We start from the raw sequence: 19,385 nt of genomic DNA, 5'->3' as shown, positions 1-19,385 counted from the left end.
TCGAGGGTGGGGAGGTTGTCTGGTTTGGTTTGGTAGTGGGAAAATTTGGAAATGAGTTAATCGCAGAGAGCAAGAGCATCTGACTGCGGCGTTCAGCTTTGGCTGGATTGCAAACAGAGACGGGAACTCTTCCTTCCAGCTCTGAGCAGCTGTGCGGGGAGAGCTCGCAGCGTGCAGGCCTTTAACCTGCTGGCTGTCTCCAGCCATGGAGCAGGAACGCAAGAAACGCTTCCAGATAGGCTGCAGCGGTTTCTCTTACCTTTGCCTGCTAAAGACTTTAAACGAATGAAGTCAGTTCCTTAAAAACCTATTAGATGTTCTAGGCAACGAGCCAGCGTATTGAAGGAACACATTGTTCTGCTCACCTCCTCGGGGCTCTGTCTTTGAGAGAGTAGCTGCAGTTTCAGCCGTGCGGGCGGCGTGCTGGGCTCATGCTCTGGCCCTGATGGCTTTGTGCTGCGGACAGGCACTCTGATCAAAGGGCTGCCGCTGCAAGGTGGCTTCCAATAAGGTCCTGGGAGCGCTGGTTATTTCCAGATCGGTATCTTTGAGGAGCTGAATTCATCTATCCGCTCTGCAAGAGTCAGGAGGCTGCCTTGCACCGGTAGGTGGCACAGTCAGCAAGCCCTTTGCTTCTGAGCTGCCTGGGGCTGGGCTGGAAGGTACACACACATAACCGATAAAAACTCGGTGCCTCAGCACGAGCTGGCTACTGGTGGGTGACTCAAACTGACACTGCACCTATTTAGGCTGAAATCGAGGTTTCCGAGTAACTACTGTACCTAAACACAAAGGTGGCTTGGAGCAGGCTTCCTTCAGCTGGTGTTGACTCTTTGCTTTTGGGCATAGTTTACCTGCAGTGAAGAGCAACTTTATAACAGTAACGTGTAAATGTATGAAATACTGCTTAATAGCTGAGTAAGACTATGCTTTAAACATGAGTATTGTACCTAATAATATTGCCAAGATGCAAATGCAAGCTCATTTACAGCAGTGGCTGGTTTTTACAAGTGTGCTGACTCAAAAAGTAATCGGCGTGCACAGGACAATCAGCAGCCTCTGTGCACTTGTGTACAGACAACTGTCTTTATGCCAGCTTGCAGGTTATCTTTTATGATATTGTTTTTAAACAAAAGCTTTAAATACCTAAACAAATGTTAAAATGGATTCCAGTGCTTTGGATGATTCATCTTCCAGCACTACCTTTGAGTTTTTTCAAGTTTATTTGTAACTCTGATCAGGAAGACATAGGAGAAAATGGCAAGAAAGAGCAAACGCGTTTGTTAGTCGGAGCAGATGCTGCTGGCCACTGCAGAAGCCTGAAGGCTTTCTGTCTGAGTGTGACCCGTAAGATGCGGGTGGCTGGTGGTGGTGTGAGTGACAGACAGACATTGCCATTAGAGGAGATGCTCCCCTACGCTAGAACTTCAGGTTTTTCTGCAGCCTGGTCTTGTGGTTAAAACAAAACAAAACAAAACAAACAAAACATAAGAATTAAGTTGTTGCTTGCTTATATAAATACCTTGAGATGAAGATCCAGGTAAGGAAAAATGGGGACAGTGATGAAACACTTAAAAGACATACAGAGGCCTCAGCATGATATGAAATTAAAGCTTTAGCACCTCAGACTTGTTAAGCTGTTTGGCTAAAAGTAGGACGTATTTCACCATAAGCTCAACCCTGTACCATGGGCTGTTGCAGCACAGCCTTGCTAGCAAGGGTGTGAAAGGCTCACCTCACAGCTATACCGAAAGTCACGGTGTGCATGTAGGCACCCAGAAGAAAGGAATCTGCTCGGACTTCAGCAGGACTGGGCTGATTTCTGTGGACTTTCTTAGTTCTTTGCATCACAGGAAAAGCTACCAAAAACACAGGCGTAGCTCAGAAGAGTTTATGGTGGGTGATGGCAGAAATATCCCAGCTCTGAAACCAGCACTGCATTTCCCCGAGGAAATTTGTTTTACTATATTTTTAATCCTCCTCCTATGCTTGGAATTCGTTCTTCCCCGATTGCTTTGGCTCTGCTTGCAGCAGGGTGAGCTAACTTGGACAGTCCTCTTTGTAATGACAGCAGGTGCCAGCTTTAGTTTTTGCAGGTGGACAATTTCATTTCTTGTCCCTTTCCAAAGTACTCAGAAAGGCTAGAAAGAACGAAAACATTATGGTTTTTAGGTAAAAACATGCACAATCTGATGTGTTTAATCTCACATTCTCCTAATGTGCCTCAAACTAAAAATCCTAGAGCAGAAAAGAGCACGTGGAGGGCCAGATACACACAGTGCGGTTAGCTCGTGGAGTCCCTGCAGGGGTACATGCTAGCCGTGTGGCTGAATTACCACTTCTGGGAAGACTGCGCTCGAGGTAGGGCTTGGAGGAATTAAAGCTGCTCTGACTGTCCTCGTTTTAAGCTGGCTGGGGGATGGCTGGGCTGCCAGCATGGCACGGTGCCCAGATGCTAGCACTGATTGAAGCTTTGAGACTCTAAGCAAAATAATTACACGTATATATAATTATAGTCACACTATTTCATTAAAATGATTTCTTTATTATGTGTTTATCTGCGTTCTATTGCCTAGGCAATAGAAATGGGTGTATTTCCTGTCTTGAGAATACTTAAAGCCTTGCCACCTAGCACTCCACCTCCAAAGGAAATTATTTCTTATAGCTCCGACTATTTTGTTTGCTTAAGCTTGTTTTCTGTCATTTTGTAGGGTGGCTCCTCTCCCAGGCTTCACACTGACAAATGTAGAAGTGAATTCACTGCCTTAAGAGCCGTTCTGACTGTGGGTGTAGGTGACCTGTGTGTGTTACCGGCGTGCTCAGCTTCTCTTGAGCTGTTCCATTTTAGGGCATGTTGACATTTGAAGTTGTTCCAGGTTAAGCCCGTATGTGGACACCTTCTTCTGGAACAAGAGCTTCCTTCCTGTGAGCCTAATCCCTGGCTGGAGAGGAGCCAGGAGCTCTTCTGCTGGCGTTAGAGTGCCTGCCTGTGGGATTCATCAGGAACAGCTCCACCGACAGATAAACCCACAGTTTCTTTGATGATCAACAATCCCTCGTTTTGGGTCGGTGGCGTGTGTGTGTTTGCTTTCTTTGGGCAGGTGGGGCCTTTATTTTATTTATTCATACTTTTATTTTTAGATGATATCGATTGTAACTCTGCATTCTCACGTGAAGATCAGTAATTCAGTACTTCGGCTTCCCTGGGCTTGACAGTGACAGCTGCTTTGTCACCTCAGATTCTCGGGAGCCCCTCTCACTCATTAATCCTTAGTGCTCAGACAAATCAGAGAGAGGTAGGAGCCACCGTTCAGGCTGCCCTGTCCGCACCGGTGTGCTCATCACCGGTACAGTGTGAGGCTGGCAGCAGCCAGGGCTCTGCCTCCTCACCTAACAGTAAAAGAGGAAGCCAGGCTGTTTCACATGAAGTAAATGACAGCGCTTCCGTGGCTGTGATCTGCGCTTATGATCTGAGCCGTAACTGCTGTTTTTCACTTAAGTTTGCGCTCTGAAAAGAAATGAAAGCATTCAGCCTTATCTCGTACATCTGCGCGGCAGTATAAGCTGCTTTCCTTGATGTCCTGAGTTCTTCTGCTCTCATCAAGGCTCTGGTATTCACGTTGGGCAGTTTGCAAGGCACGGCTGAAGCAGGTGGGTAGCTGCGAAGCAGAAATGGCCCTCCAAAGGTGCCACCTCCTTCCACTGCTGACGGTCTGAAGGCGTGATCTGTGGTATGGGTTTGCCTGGCTGGAGGTGACTCGGAGGTAAAACTGTCTACCAGCTCAGAGGAGCTTGCATCTGGAGGTGCTGACTGCCACTGTATTTCTGGGGCCCTGTTTTGTGGTAGATTACAACCCTAGATTTTTGGAAGGGAAGTGACTCATGCTGACAGGAGGGAAAACAAAGTGTCTGGCTGAGCGCCCCGAGTGCGAGAGAAGGAGCTCCATATCTCAACAGCTTCTGTATCTCTTATTTATAAATACCACTGGATAATAGCATGTCCTAGACTCACAAAATTCATTGTTCCTTAGTGGAACCAATGGTTTCCCTATACAAGACATTTTTTTTTTTTTTCTCTTTTTTTTTTTTTTTAATTTTTTATTTTTTTCTTGATTTTCTACCTCTTATATGTTTTCACACATGGAAGAGGCTGCACAGGCTGTGCCATTGCACTGGGGAGCATGGATGTGTGCTCCAAAGCCCTGCTATCAGCCTTGCAGTGTTGCTTCTGTGTTCCTCCTTTTGCCTTTGGATGGATGGGGTTGCAGTCCCCATTTGCTAATCCTACCAAGGGCTTGTCGTGCAGAGATCAGATCTCTGAGAACAAACACCTGAGCCCCCAAAGTGAACTCATTCTGCTGAATGAATGTGAATGAAGGCAAACTTGCCTTCACGTGGCCCTTGATGCTAACAAATCCCTGGTGCTCACCCAGGGGTTGGCACTGTGCACACCAGGGCCCTGAGCTGGGCTCAGATGTGGCCTTGAGCCAGCACAAGAGTATGATCCCATTACAAAATACAATCCAGAATAAGCTTCAGAGGTGTGTGGATATTCAATGGGAATCTGAGGGCAAACCCCATCAGTAATGAAGTCATTGGCAGGGCTTGCGAACAGGATTTCTTGTGCGTTTAGTTCAGTGCTCACGTGCGAAATTCAGCTCACTTATTTCCCTGCTGCTCACTGGGCTGTCCCTTAGCTCAGTGAGTACCAGCACCATTTGCCCCACACCAAACCATCCTGGGCAGCTCTGGTGGCTGTCTCCTGCCTCTGTGACAGGCACAAGTTCATGATGGTGCCTCTGGCCCTGGGGCTGAGGCACAGAGGGGTCCTCTGCTCCCCGGGGAGACAGCGCCAGCTGCCCCACATCCCTTTTACTGGTAAAAGGGAACTGCTTGACCCTTGCTTGTAAAAGATTTCCTGGAATTTGTAGCGTTATTTCTAAGGACATCCCTATCCTGTGGCCGACGTGTCCCCTGGAACCTTTTGTAGGCTGTGGCTTGCTTTAAAGATAGCAACGTAATGGCAGGGTGGAGGGTAAATGCCTCCCTTACTGTCCTGCAGAGAGAACCTGGCCCTGTCCTTGTGTCCTTGTGCTGGTGCTGGTACGGGCTGCTCGCCAGCGGGACCGGGCTGGGACTGGCTTTGATGGTTGGTGTTAACTCAAATAAGAAACCTCTCATTAAACTAGAAACTCAAAGCCATGTGATTTTTAGCTTCTGTTTTACATAGGTCTCCTGGGAACTTTCTTTCTAGCTGCGCAGCCCTCTGTCTGACCACAAGGAGTTACCATTTCTTTAAATACCAGCCCTGTCATGTAATAGTGGGGTTTGGGCAACGTATCAGCCCTGTGATTCAGTGCCGTTATGCAGACTTCCAGCAGATTAGAGAACCTAGTCAGCAAAACAGATCTCAGGGGACCTGAGAGTTTGAGGTAGATTTCTTCCTTTAGGACACTGGAAGGGGAGCAGGGAGATGAAGCTGGGCGTTTGGTGCTTGCAGCAGACCACAGATGACTGCACGCCGTAGCTGGTAAAAGCCATGGCCTTTCCTCACCTGGAGCCCCAGTGATATTTTTCCTTCTTGCATCATGGTTGAGCTCACTGGAAAAATGGGTAGGCAGAAGGGATTTGTTAATTCTCATAGTACAATATGGGAACCCATTATATTGCATTCACCCTACCTTTGCTAGTTGTTTGGTTTTTATTTGTTCATTTGTTTTCCCCTCCCTGAATTCTAGGTTTGGGGAAAAAAAATAAAAAGGCAGGGGGCGAAAACTTCATGAGACCTGCACTGAAAATTGTAGTCCTGACAACTGTAGCTCAGCCACTTGCTTACCGTGGAGGTCGCCAACCTCCAGGAGCCTTCATTCTCCCCCTCACTTTAACTTGGTGCTGCCACCTCTGTGTCTGCCCAGAGCTGAGCACGGATTGTGACCAGGTGGAGAACTCCTTGACGTCCCCTGGTGCCGCAGCCTGAAGGGGCTGTGGGGACATCCGTGCGCGTTGCCAGCCTGGCTTCCTTGGGTAGCCACCGCTCGGTCGTCACGTCCCCAGGGCAGAGTGGAGTTCCCTTATCGGGGAGTGCCAACTGCCACCAGAAAAACCCCACATCAGCCTCCCAGCAGCTGGGGGTGTTTACGGATTGTATCCAGTGTTGGTTTGACGCAAGGTACAAAAATAGAGCGTGCAGCAGGAACAAGCACCTTCCCCTTTGAGGAGACAGCACTAACCGCTGAAAGTCATGTTTGGGTCTGTTCCCTGTACCCAGCACCAGCTTCTGGTTTGTCACCTTTTCTTTTTTCCACTGCTTTGAATCACCAAGAGCATTTCCATAACAAGAGGAAAAAGGAAATTAAATCCCCTCTTGGACTGAGCAAGAATTTTGACCATTCTTCTTCCTGTACTTACAAGGAGGGGCAGTGACAGCTTTATCCCTTCGCCGTGTTTTGGGACCAGGATCTGCTCCTGCCAGTGAGATTCAGGTGATGCTAAAACCCCTTTACATTCAAATCTAGGCCTGAGTATATCAGACGGATGTGCCTGGCCCTGGGATAGGCACCTCCTTCTGTTGCTTGAAGATTGCTCTCTCAGCAGCAGGGGGATGACAACCACAACAGAAGGTGTACCAATGCCCCAAAGTAGTCTGTAACAGCTGGAGATTATTCCTAAATGCAGTTCAAGGCTTTAATAGAGCAGAAAGCAATAAACACCAGAGGAAAGATGTGATAAGAAAAGCAATGATCCCTGTCTCTGACTGCTTATTTCAACTGGAGTGTCATATTTTCACCCCAAGTTCCTCCTAGAGCCACCTAGCTTCCCAAATGATCTCCTTTGTGGCACGTTTTTTTTAAATTTTGAGAAATCCTTGGGGCCTTCTGCTTTATATCAGCAGTGTTACCCCTGCAACTTAATTCATTAGTGCAAATCACTGTAGAGAAGGGCCAGTAAAGCAGTTTACTTCCCAACAAAATCATCACAGCAGCAAGTGGTGCTACCAAAACTGTTGTGAGGATGTGCTTTTTGGGGCTATTTTATCCTGGATAAATAAGAGAACCTTTTTCAAAGCTGGATCTGGAAACTCTGTCTTTTGGGCCCTGGTGTATAGCATATGGCTCGTATTTGCATAGAGGTTGGTTTATCAGCCCAAAATCTGGAGCCCGACCACGCTGGGTGTTAGCTGGCTGTGTGAACCCAGGCACTGCTGTGACCACTCCAGCTTCTTTGTTCTTTGTCAGGGTATTCATCAAACCATCTCTGATGATAGTTTATCTTCTTTCTTGTTTTTGTGTTGGACGGGGTTGATTTGTATCTGGCTCGGCCACTGTGGTTTTCGGGTACGGCCGTGAGCTGTGTTCCAGGCTGCCCGGCCAGCGGTGCGGGCTTTCTGCGCGGGTGCCAAGCTGTTCTGGGGACACCGGGGGCGATGCTGATTTTTGGCCTCTAACAGCAAAGCAAAAAAGGAAGCGAACAGCGAGGTGTCGGAACTTGCCGCTGGTGCTTGCTTGATTGCATCAGAAAAGCCTAACGCTGAGTAGAGAGAAATGGGCAGCGTTCGCTGGGCACTGACAACCCGATGGCAAAATAACGAATAAACGCGGTGCTGATGGATGGAGAGAAGCACATGGGGGAACAAAAACCATGCTTAGGTAAAGAACTGTAAGGAAGGGGATCTTTGAGTTACGTGGAGAGCTCCCAGTGCTTTTTTCAAGCCCACCATCAGCGACAGGTTCCTGGCTCCTGTGGCCTCCGACCTGTCTTGGCCATCTCGGGAAGGTCTGAAAAGGAAGACAGGAAGGGGGGAGGGCGCACACTCCCCCGCTGCTGCAGCAGCCCTGGCTCGCAAGTACAACTGTACGCCTCAAGATGCAGAAACCCCATCACGTCTCTTCCTTTGTGTATTGTTAGCAGGGGAAGCTGTGCGAGGCGGCACCGGGCTGTGATGAAACGGGCCACGGCTGGGGCAGGCGGTGCGTGGGCTCGGAGGCGCACGGCGGCGGGGGGGCTGGTGGAAACAAGGTGGCGAGACGCTCACAAACCAGCAGGGCCAGAGCTGAGAGCTCTGCTTCAACCCACGAGCCTGCCATGCTCTTCTCATGCCGGGCTTCCCGAAAAAAAAACCTGCCTTGGTGCTGCTCTTAACACTCAAAGGTCCCCAAGCATACACTAGCTTTCCGGGAAAAATGCTTTACCTGGCCTTGTGATTTATTCATTTATTTTTAATTTAATTATTATTATTGTTATTTATTATTATTATTTTATTTTTTATTTTTTTAAATGAGAAACTGTATTTTTGACAAAATGAAAACTTCCCAGGAGGGTATGATTTTTTTCAGGGTGATGGTGAAGGCTCCAAAGCTTCAAAGTTGAGAATAAACTTAATTCAACAATCTGAAGAAAAAATAAAATGTGTGGCAGTAACCATGCCTTCCAGCCTCGGGGTGAGTCCTTGGAGGAGTCTTCTTCCATTGCCAGATGAAGAAAAACTCCCCTGAGATGTAAATGCTGGAAAGAGGATGCACCTTTCCTTTGGGCCTAGCACGAGCTGGGGGTTTTGGGTTTTGTGTTTTGGGAGGACACTGGAGCATCCTTCTGCTCCAAGCCACCCCTGGGCACGACGTATGCCTTCTGCTCACCTAAGTGAGGAAGAGGGCAGCTGAAGCAAACCCTGCCTGGAGCAGAGCTGCCACGGATGGCAGGACAAGGCAGGCAGAGCACCTGAACCCGGCTCACGCGAGCTACCGCGACCATTGCAGCAGACTTCCTGTAAAAAGAGACCGTTAATAGTAATATGAATAAACCACACCGTGGAGGAAATGGCTGCTCTTGCGCCTACGGTATTTTCTAAGTGGGAAAATTGAAGCACGTTGAGTTCTTCTCGTCTGATTATTTCTGAACTTCTGACAACCTTTCATGTGATTTCTCTCCCCGCTCTGAAGCTAAAAGTGGCTCTGTGGGGTCGTGCTGGGCTGTCCTGCTGCCTCCCACACGGCTGGGGGAAGGAGGCCAGTGGTGGGTGCACATGTGGCTGGCATAGCAGAGGTCAGGGACTCTCCCTCTGGTGCTGGGGGCTTCATTCCCATCCCACAGAAAACACCACTCAATTCACAGCCTGATGGACCTAAGGGAAAACACTCCATTTAGGGTGGGTCTGAAACGTGTAGGTGTTCATAAATGGCAAAAAAAGCTTAAAATTGTGCATTATCTTCAAATATGACCACTGAACTGATGCGTGCCTGACGTGCCTCGTTCAGCTGGGAGCTGTTGTGTGTGCTCAGTTCTGTTTTCTCCAGGTGCTTGGGAGGCAGCAATGCTCCAAGAGCTGCCCCACATGGTCTGTAAGCAGGAACTTACTGCTGATGCAGGCAGTTGAAGGTTTGAGAGCAAGCCAAGAACTGCATTTAAAATTTGGGGGGGGGGGGGAGGAGGAATGATTTTTTTTTATTATATACAACAGGAAATGCAAGCAGATACTGGAAAATAAATAGTTTTTTTTATTGTTGTGAACAAATTACAATGTGCTGCTCGGTTTCTGCAAATTAGTGGTGCATACTCAGCTGAATGCATGTACAGACACAGGCTGGCAGTGTGGGCGGGGTGGTTTATTATATAGAGGGATTTTAAAAGTTTTTTTAAAAAGGTCTTTCTGTGTTCCAACAGTCTCTGGAATTCACATCATTTTTCTACAAAATGTTTTCATAAATAAAATCTATAAAACAGTATTTGCATTAAATAAAATCTAATATCACAGTATTTTTACAATTCAAAATGTAACATTTCAAATGTTCACGTAACAACAGATTATACAAGAAGGTGCAAATAAAGTACCAGTGGAGCACGAAGCTTCTGTTGTTTGATTTTAAAGACCTTACTATTAAAAATACATCCACATTTGAATATTTCTCTCAGCTTTTTAAAGCCACCTGTTAGGTAGCTCCTTAGACTCGGCATATAGTGAGTTCCCATCACAGTAAACTGCAGAAAGCTCAGCTTCCTGTGCCCCATCTTAACGAAGCTGGTGCTAATGACTTGAACTTCACTAAGGTGGATTTTCTACAACTACAGAAAGTTATCCCCGCCCCAAAATCGTCAACTCCTGGACTCAGGGGCAGGTCACCGTAATACTGATGATAACACCACAGCAGGTGTTATGGTGCAGAGTCTCTTGTCAGAGAAAGGGGAACCATTTACCCCGTTTTTGGAGAAAAAAAGGACCTGAGAGGCTCACTGGACCCTTACCCTGACTAAATACACTCAAAGCAGGGCCCTGTGTTTAAAGCTTGTCACAGGCAGTAAAAAGGGCCGCTCGTGGCATTTTGCTACTTCTTACCCTGATCCAGAAATGACCTGATGGTAAAAGAAAATGGCTGATGGTAGAAAAAAATAGTGTCTGGGCACTTGATTGGCATTGTGATTTGGGGAGCTGTCAACTGATGCACCCCCAGAATCGAGTCCTGGGTGTTTATGGATGCAACCAGGCCTTCGGGGTGACCTGAGGCCTCAGGCACATGTAGAAATTAAAGATGCTGTGCCATCGCCAGTTGCTTCAGAATAATATAATACTGGGCCACGTGCTAACTTTAGGACTGAATTCTTGCTGGATGGGGAAATCCCAAAGTCTTGGCAGCATCTGGTCTGGTGCCAGGGTGTGAGACTGGGCTATGGGTGGGTGGCAGCGGGGCAGGGCTGTGTGGCCTCCTCCTGCCAACACCAGCCTGCTCCTGATTGCCCATCTCGGGAGTGGGGCCTGTGGGATTTACATAGTGGTGCTTACACAGGGAACACTTGCAGCCAAAGTATTAAAACATCAGGGGGTAGATCAGGCTTTTTTGTTGTTGTATTTTTAGCTCAAATCCTCCTGGGGGCCAGCAGAAGCGTGCCTGAAGAGCGGCTCTCAGCGTGACAGAATCACAGGGTGGTTGAGTTGGAAGGGACCTCCAGAGCTCATCGAGTCCTGCTCGAGCAGGGTCACCTACAGCACGTGTCCTGGGGAAGCAGATCGGCCACGGGCCAGATCCGCACGAGCACCTGCGGTACCCGGGGCCATGCCCGGGGCAGCCAGCGCTAGCAGTCGGTGGCCTCCTCCTGCAGCGTGGCCTGGGAGTGCTTCTTGCTGCAGCTGTGGCTGTGCAGCTGCACGCTGTCCTGCAGCTCCTGCCGGGACAGCCGCCTCCGGAACTCGTCCGTAGTGAAGTAGTAGAGGATGGGGTCCACGCAGGAGTTGAGGCTGGCAAGGCACAAGGCCACGGCGTGAAACAGGGAGATCACCTCCTGGACGCGGCAGTTTTTAATCTTTTTGGTTTTGACAAAGAAATCCAGTGGGAAGCTGATATGGTAAGGCGCAAAGCAAATCAGAAATACCAGAGCGCAGGTGAGAATCATCTTCAAAGCCTTTTTTTTCTCTCCAAGATCAGGTGAAGCGACGTTTTTTTCTTTTAATGACAAGATGGTCTTCCACGAGCAATATACGATGATAAAAAGGGGTGTTATGAATCCCACCAATTCCCCTAGCGTCATCATTGCAATGGCAGTGGGAAGGTCAACTTCCCGTACAGGGAGGTCCACAAAGCACTTGTTTGCAACTTTTGCTTCTTCGCTTCTCAGCAGAGGGAAAGGCAAACAGCCAATGCAGACCACGATCCACCCAGCAATGCTGATGTACACATCACAAATGCGTTTGCAGTCGCTGAATCTGAACGGGTACATAAGAAACAAAAGCCGCCTCACGCTGATGCAAACCAAGAAGTAGATGCTGGCGTACATATTGACATACTTCAGGTAGAAGCAAAACATGCAGAGGCCTGATCCAAACTCCCATGTCCCAGTCAAGTAGTAGAAAATCCTCAGAGGCAAGGATAAAACCTGCGATAAGTCAGCAATGGCTAAATTGATCATAAATATTACGGCCCGTTTAGTCTCTTTCATGTACCCATAGAAGACCCACAAAGCCAATACATTTCCTATTAGTCCAGGGATGAGGATGAAAGTGTATGTAGCTGCATAGTAGGGCTTGAGGTTGGTGCTGTTGGAGCAGGTTGAGCTGTTCTCCATGGCTGGGCTCTAGATTCCTGCTCAGCTCTGGTTTCTTCCCCCAGAGCCCCCAGGAGCTGTGCGTAGATGGCGAGCAGAAGAGCTGCGAGCTCAGTAGCACCTCTGTCCCAAGCCGTTGCCTTCCTGCCTTTCGGGCACTGGTTACCTTTGCTCTTCATGAAGTCTTCTGCTGTGCCAACGCAGGCATGTGCTGTCAGCACTCCGGCACAGTAACATGGTCCTCACTGGCACCCTGCAGCCAGGTTGTCCTGAGGTTATTGGTTCCTAAATAAACAGGTGTAAACCTCCTTCAGCCCTGGTGTTTGTGCACAAGGCTTCAGCTAGGCGATCCTGTCCCATCTGGTGAGGAGCTCTGCTCTGGATTCATTCAAGTCCTGCTTGTATTGTACGTGTCCTTCCTGCTTTTTCAGAAGTTACCAGACCTTAACGCAGCTGCTTGCGGTGCTGGTAGAGCTGGGATCCCCACGGAGAAATCCATCTTTACGTGTTGAAGCAGTCAACAGTCCGGCGCCAGGTCTGCACCCTCGGTCACCTTTCGGGTGGCATTGCAGCCCCTTCCCTCAGCACAGGAGTCTGACGGCAGGCACGGTCCCACAGCTGAAAGACAGAGAGGTGCAGTTACAGCGCCGCACGGAGCCGCGGGTCGCACACAGCAAAGCCTGTAGGAGGACTGCAGGAGAGGGAGGAAAATCTCTCCTCAACAGCAACCCCTCGCTAGAAGAGGTCAGCTCTTCACCCCTCTACCCAGCACCACCTCTCGCCCAAGGGAAGTCAGGGACAAACCACTGAGGAACGGATAGAAAATGGGTTTAATTGCACAGCCCACCCTGCAGCGGCTCCGTCACAGGGCTGATTCAGCTCATGCCTGCTTTCTGCAGCCCACAGCCCCAGGACCATCCTCCCCATGGGTTCGATGCTCCCGTGGCCTCCGGGAAAGTCCTTCAGAAACTTCCCACACTCGCCACGGCTACAAAGAACCGAGAAGATGATGGAAAGAAATGCGCTGCTCATCTGAATGGCCCTGTGCATTTTCATGTAAATCTTCCATCAGCACAGACACCGGTGCTGCACCTCGGCGTGGGAGCCCCAGGATGGTGGCTTTCACCAAACCGTCAGCATTTGCAGGCAAAAGGGCAGCGTGGGAGGCACGGACGGCGGCTGTCAGCTACCTGCCAGGGCTTTCTCTTGGAAAGGCAGAGAAAAGGCTCAGCCTCCACCACTCGTAAGGTGCATCAGCACAGGTGCATCAAAGCAGCGCACATTTTTTTGGGGGGGGTCAACTTTTTCATTTATTTTTTGAAAATAAGACATTCGTACTGCAAGCAGGGACAAGTGGCCTGTTTATTAAGTGCTTTTTGCCACAGAACAACGCACACTTTCTCCCAACAGCTTTTTCTGAGCCTTTCCATTCGCCACCTTGTGAGGAGGCCTGCTGCAGCCATTGGAAACACCAGGAGTCATTTCCCCATAAACTAAGCTGACTGTAGGACGACTTTGTTCAAAAATTGTTTGCATAGTGGGCAGCTGATAATATCTGAATATGTCAGACCAAAACCAAACCAACCAACCAACCAACCAACCAAAACCCAGATCTAATAAATATAGAGGGAATTCAGATCTCTGATCAAACTTTCTCCAGGTCACCTTTTGCTTCAGCGTGAAGAACCAAACCTACAGGTCTACATGAGAAAAGTGTGGTGCCACGTGATGTGCCCGAGGCACATTTATAGATTAAAAATTTCACCCTGCTGCAATCCGTGATGCTTTTTCCTGTACTTTGAGGCACAGGTGCTAAAATACGAAGCTTTTTAGTGAGGCTGATGTTCAGCACTTGTCAGTGTGATTGCACTGCAACTTTGGAGCAGCTTTCTATAAAACTACAAAATCTGCCAAAGGAAACTGTTCTCAGGGCAGCTTTTATGTGCCCATTCATTTTATTTCTCTTGCCACACCATTGAGTGATGAGTCCAAAGAGACCGAGATGTTTTCCTTTTTCCAGGGAGCCCACATCCAACTCAGTCAGGAGAGCAAAAGGGCTCGAGAAATAATCGCATTCAGCTCCAGAGGCGCCCATTAACGAGCCGTGGGGTCAGCTAGCCTCCTCTGCGAAGACTTTCCAGTCCTGCTATTAATTCTGAGGCTGACCTCCAGGGCACAATTAATTCTAGAAATGTGAGTAATCTCTCAGTCACGTAGGAAAACTGGTGCTTACCTACTCGTTGGTTTATCAGTCATGGGTGGGGAACTGGGGCTGAGGGCTTCAGTTTCCATTTGCTTTACTGGCACCAGTAACCGAGGGGCGTGCGGATGGGACAGGGTTTTGGCAGCGCTTGGTGCACTCCCGTGAGCTTCCCAGGGAGGGTTCAGCATCGTGCGGTGTGGGTACAGACCCCTCCAGGACAAACCATCGCTGGGGTACACAAGCTGCCTCCTTAGCTGCCCGTGTTTCGCCCTCCCCACTGCCCAGGGACTTTCCTGCTACCCCCGCCTGGGCAGAGATGCTGCTGCGGCCCCGGGGGCCCTGAGAGCCCCGGTGCAGGGGACAGCATCACCCGCCCCGTGGTGGTGAGAAAGTGCGCTTTGGAAATCCCGGGCAGTCACATTGCACAGCGCGGTGGTTCAGCCAAAAGCGCTGCGTAAAAACCAGCAGGAGGCTAAAAAAAGCTGCAGAAAGAGGAAATTTTGTTTCACGTCATCTGCACTCGTCTCTCGTCAGCTCAGGGCGCGTGTTGGGGGGGTGAGGCTCTCCCCAGGCACGACTTCCTTCTTCCTCCTGACCTTTTTTCCCCCTCTTCATTTTGCCAGGGAGACCCCACAGCCAGTCACTTTAGGGTGCTTGATGAAGAAGATTCATTTGTCTTAATGAGCCACGAACACCAGGTGAGGTTTGCAGCCAGCTGTTTAAGGGCCAGGACTCAGTAGAGTTGGGCACACGAGTCTGCCAGCTAAATTCCAGATCAGCGGGATTTCAGCTGGAAGCTCAGGGTCCCAATGAAGTCTTGTGGGCGGTGGTGTTGGGGTGTGCACATCCCTCCAGTGGGTACCAGCGAGGGGGCACAGCATCACTGCCCAGTGCCCAGGCTTTGTACGGCCCTGGAATTGCTGCTGTCCTGTTGTGGCAGTGGTAACTACCAGTCATTACAGTTAAAATAGTCATCATCATCATCACATCATCCGTAATAAATAAAAGTAGAAGTTATGCAAATATAAACCACTAATTACATAGGGCTGCTTTCACGTTTTAAAAAAAAAAAAAAAAAAAAAAAAAGTCTTCTTTCTCCTGAAGCAGCTTTCTGGTAGACCTTTGGGTTTCTACCTTCTTCCCCAGGGGGGACAGTTTTGCCTCTTGTTGTGTTGATGGTGGAAATTTCTCTCTTTACTTCTTTGGTAGCATCTGCCCGCGGAAGCCACAGTGCGTTTCTGTTGGCCACCCTCATGGTCTCGTTTACTTTGCCTCTTCTGAAACTTCACTGTGCTTGGCCTGAAGCAGCACAGCCCCTGCCTTTCTGCGTTCCTGGCTGTCCTGGCACAGATCAGTCAGACACCTCTGGGGTTACATCAGGAGCTGTGTGGTTCATCCTAACCCTGGGTACCAGTGGCCTCCCGAGCATCCATCCGCTCTTGCAGCACCCGTTCTGCACCGAGCACCAGTTGCGCCTTGGGTTGCCAGAATAAATTTGCCAACACCGTGTTTGCGAGGCAGTACGGACACAGCCAGCTTGTTTTGCTTCAGCTGCAGAGAAGCCGAGCAGGTGCCTGTTCATCATCGTCTGTGGTTACTCGAAACATGAGTCACTGAAGTGCTGAATGCTCATTATGGGGAAAAAGCAGGGAAACAGCCAAGATGTTACAGGTTGGGGCTGTGGGGCCTTGGCACAGCAGGATGAAGGGGTTTCTTTCTGTTGTTCATCCTTAATCTTGTTTGCTCCTGCTCAGGGTATCGGTGCTTCCAGCCTTGCCTGCGCTCCCCGCGTTCCCAGCCTGTGTCCATGCTGGCTGGGTGTGGGGGATGGAGAGGTTTTGGCTGTCAGGTAAGCCAGCAAGGTCCCAAAGCAACCCCGAGTACCATAAATCCTCACCACGCACTCCTGGGACTCCTTCTGGGGGGGATTGGGCATTTCTTCTGCCCCCAGAGAGCTGGCTGGAGCCGTGGGCCTGCCGTGGGACAGTCAGCCAGGCCGGCAGGGGGATTTCAGTTGGGTAAATCCCACAAATGTGCAAGAAAACGTAAACACTCTGGTTTAATTCCTTGTGACATATACTGCTTTTACCTTTTAACCATCTGCCCAAGCTCTTCTTTCTTGCTGATATTTATCCTGGCTAAAAAATGGAAAATGTACCCCAAGGAGCAGAGCCAGCTGTCAGCCTGCTGCCCACACCCCTGTGTCCCTTCCCTGGCACACGCCGATGGCCATGGTAGGAAGGTGCGGCATCAAACACCAAAATCTTGAATTTTCCACCCAAACTGTTGATGCCCACCCTCAGGGCACAGCCACATGCCCGTGGCATGGAGCTGGGGCAAGCGGAGCCAGCGCTCCCGCGGTGCCGGCTCCATCCCATCCCGCGCACACCAGGTTCGCCGGTGCACCAGCAGGGACAGGAACCTTTTTTCCTTTTCCACGAGTTTTTGCCATAGAGTGGCAAAAATTGCTGGTGGAAAATCAGCACACTGCCTTCTGCAAAGAGCAGCCCATTTAGTAACGCTCCGACATGCTGAAGTGGGACGTGAGGCAAGGAGTAAATACACCACTTGCATGCACGTGCCAGTGGAGCCTGTGTCGCACGGTCCCCAAAAGCCCCCCTCCAGCCACATCCCTGCCCCAGCACCCCATCCCTTTCTGGCAGCCACCAGCTCTGCCCAGGCTGGGGATCACCCACAGTGGGCACGGGGCCTCGGGGTGCTCTTGGGGCAGCACCGGGGAACGGGGCTGGGGACCCGGCACCTGGGCTGGAGCCGTGCCCATCTCGCTGGCACACTCGGGGCCTCTGGCCAGCACTTGCTGAACGGCTGAAACATGGAGACAGCGAGCGGCTCCTCGTCCTGCCCAGGGTCACTTCCTGAGCACCAGCTCGACCTGTCCAGCACCGTCTCCTTCAGTTAATTTTGAGGACCCATGGTGGTGAATTTGGAGCCCCACCCGCCTCTCTGCTGGGCACCCCCAGCCCTCTTATAACGCAGGAGGCACAAAACCCACATGGCGATAATAACTAAAGAAAGCACAAGCTAAACCTTGAATCGAAGGCAACGGGGGATAAGAAGCGTGCTCCTACCTTGGCAGGCTCGGCTGGCTGTGCCCGTGGAGCCCCGCTGCGGGTGCGCGCTTCCACCCCTCCCGGCACACAAAGCAAAAGTGCAACTGCTGCGAGCGTGCAGCCTGCGCCGGCGCGGGGCCCTCCCCGCCAGCCCTGGTTTATTTCTGCTCATTGTGCCAGCAGGTCAGAGCTGGACCTGCTTTTTTTTCCCCCTTTTTTTTTTTTTTTTTTTTTTTTTTGTGGTGAAGAGAGATATCGAGGCGCCGCTGGGTTTGGTGTGTTTTGGAAACTGCCGCGGCGGCACGGTGGCTCCTGCTCAGCGCAGTGGGGCTGTGGCCCCAGCAGGACTGGGAGGACCACAAGGGCTTGAATGGCCCCAGCCGTGTCCTGGTGGCATCATGCAGGCACCCGTGGGCACCAGGAGGGGCTCTGGGAACCAGCGAGGGCTCTGGGCCAGCTCCTCCTTGCAGAGCCCCCCTTCTGCAAGGACACCGAGCTGATGAGACCGAAAGCTGTGCTAGATGTTTCATCACTCAGTTTCCTTTCTCTTTCCTCATTCTCTCCTCTGTCGAAGGAGATTATTTCACTCTTTTTTCATTCCCCACCACGGAGGTTGTGGGCACAGGCCAGGGCTGCTGTCCCCATGGGCTCCCAGCACCACTCCGCTCACCAGTGCCCAGCACAAACCCGCCTGGCCAGGGACAAGACTTGTGGATTCACACGTTTCTAACGCAGAAACACTTGCTCATCTCTGTATTTAGTGCTTCTTCCCCTTGCTGATGACAAATACAGAAATGGAAGAACTGAAAAGCCATGAGAAAAACGAGCATGTGTGCTAATTGCTAATTGACATCTTCGTGGCCCTGGGTGGGCGCATGTTGGGGTCAGTGGGCAGAGGGCCAGTGACTGCGGGTGCGATGGGGATAAGATCTCTTTATGGAAAACTCAGCATTGGCAAAGGGATCCCTGCTCTGGGGCAAGCAGTGCCAGGGCCAGATCCTGTCAGGAAACCACAGCCTGGTGCATGAGGGGCTAAGGTCTGTGCCACCCCTGTACCCTGCCTCTGCTTCTGGTGCAGGGCACCCAGGAGCCCTTCCCACGTTAGCCACACGGGACATCATTCTGGGAGGCTGCGAGTCCAGATAGCTGCTGCTTTGCGGGGATCTGCCAACACTGGGGTGGCTGTCAGCTCGTCCATGTCCACCTCCCAAAGCAGAAAGGTGGCAGAGCCCAGGTCTGAGCCCCTGTCACCCATGGTCTCGCCAGAGGGGACAGTGCTGCCATGGAGGTGGATGGAAAGGGGCTGCTGGGGCAGGAGACCCCCACTGCAGGACCCCACAGCCCCTGCATCAGGGGATGCTTCACAAAATCCTTCTGGAGCTTATCACAGCCCCATTTGGGATTCCCCAAAAGTAGGAGGCTCTCCGTGGTCATTGCTCTGCTCTGCAAATGCTGTGCTGAGAGCAGCCTCAGGGACACAAGGTCACAGGGACACAGGGACAATGCTCCGGTCCCTGCAGTGGCACAGCTCCTTGCTGGGGAGCATCTCCCAAAGCACAGAGGCACTCGCCTGTTTGAGCAGCTCACGCTCCTGCTATATAAAGCATACAGCCATTGTTTTGGAAGCCTGGTGGTTGCTTAATGTGGGATAATTAATCTTGTGTGGGAGCCGCTGCTTTCAGCGCCGTGGTATCTTCACCACAGAGTTGTTCTCTTGGGCTCTGGGATGCATCAGGCTGCTGCTACTTTTAGAATAAAAGCACCCGGGGGGTTGGTGCTTCAGCGGGGCTGGTGGCCTTGTGGCATTGCCCCGAGACTCTGCTGAGATGCCGGCTCATTCGCGCTGGTCCTGTGGTGTTTCTGTAATTGCATCGGGCGATGGGAAGCTTCCCCGAGCGCGCTGCACCTCCTGGCAGCTGCCCGTGCACGGCGCTCTTCACAAAGGGCTTTCACCTTAGCAGTTGCAAGATAACCCTTTTTTCCTCCCCAAAATCATGTGATGTACAACCTGGCAGTCCCCAGGCTTCTGAATCATAAGGCTTGCCAAATTGCTACCTGAAAACAGGGCTAGCTGGGCAAAGTGG

At 50.6% G+C, this 19,385-nt stretch overlaps 1 protein-coding gene across 2 annotated transcripts; it reads right to left on the bottom strand.

Annotated features, from left to right (window-relative positions):
• Window positions 1–9,468: 9,468 nt before the first annotated feature.
• Window positions 9,469–17,447, bottom strand: GPR174 (G protein-coupled receptor 174). 2 transcript variants are annotated; one of them, XM_082771198.1, is made up of 3 exons: window positions 17,320–17,356; window positions 14,261–14,712; window positions 9,469–12,645 (listed from the first exon to the last, which is right to left on the bottom strand). In XM_082771198.1, exon 3 carries the CDS (start codon window positions 12,046–12,048, stop codon window positions 11,062–11,064), a length of 987 nt encoding a protein of 328 aa, XP_082627324.1. In that variant the 5' UTR covers window positions 12,049–12,645; window positions 14,261–14,712; window positions 17,320–17,356; the 3' UTR covers window positions 9,469–11,061. The 2 variants fall into 2 exon arrangements, with proteins under 2 accessions (XP_082627324.1, XP_082627323.1); XM_082771197.1 differs by lacking the exon at window positions 14,261–14,712 and having other exon boundaries at window positions 17,320–17,447.
• Between the last annotated feature and the right edge of the window lie 1,938 nt (window positions 17,448–19,385).

The sequence above is a fragment of the Aythya marila genome (genome assembly GCF_965140915.1).
Source record: "Aythya marila genome assembly, chromosome: 13".
Classification (NCBI taxonomy): domain Eukaryota; kingdom Metazoa; phylum Chordata; class Aves; order Anseriformes; family Anatidae; genus Aythya; species Aythya marila.
The sequence above is the reverse complement of the archived record's forward strand: the minus strand, read 5'-3'. Positions and strand labels throughout refer to the sequence as shown.

Excerpts from the sequence above, each read along its gene's own strand:
- GPR174 (XM_082771197.1), bottom strand. The coding sequence starts at position 12,048 with ATGGAGAACAGCTCAACCTGCTCCAACAGCACCAACCTCAAGCCCTAC.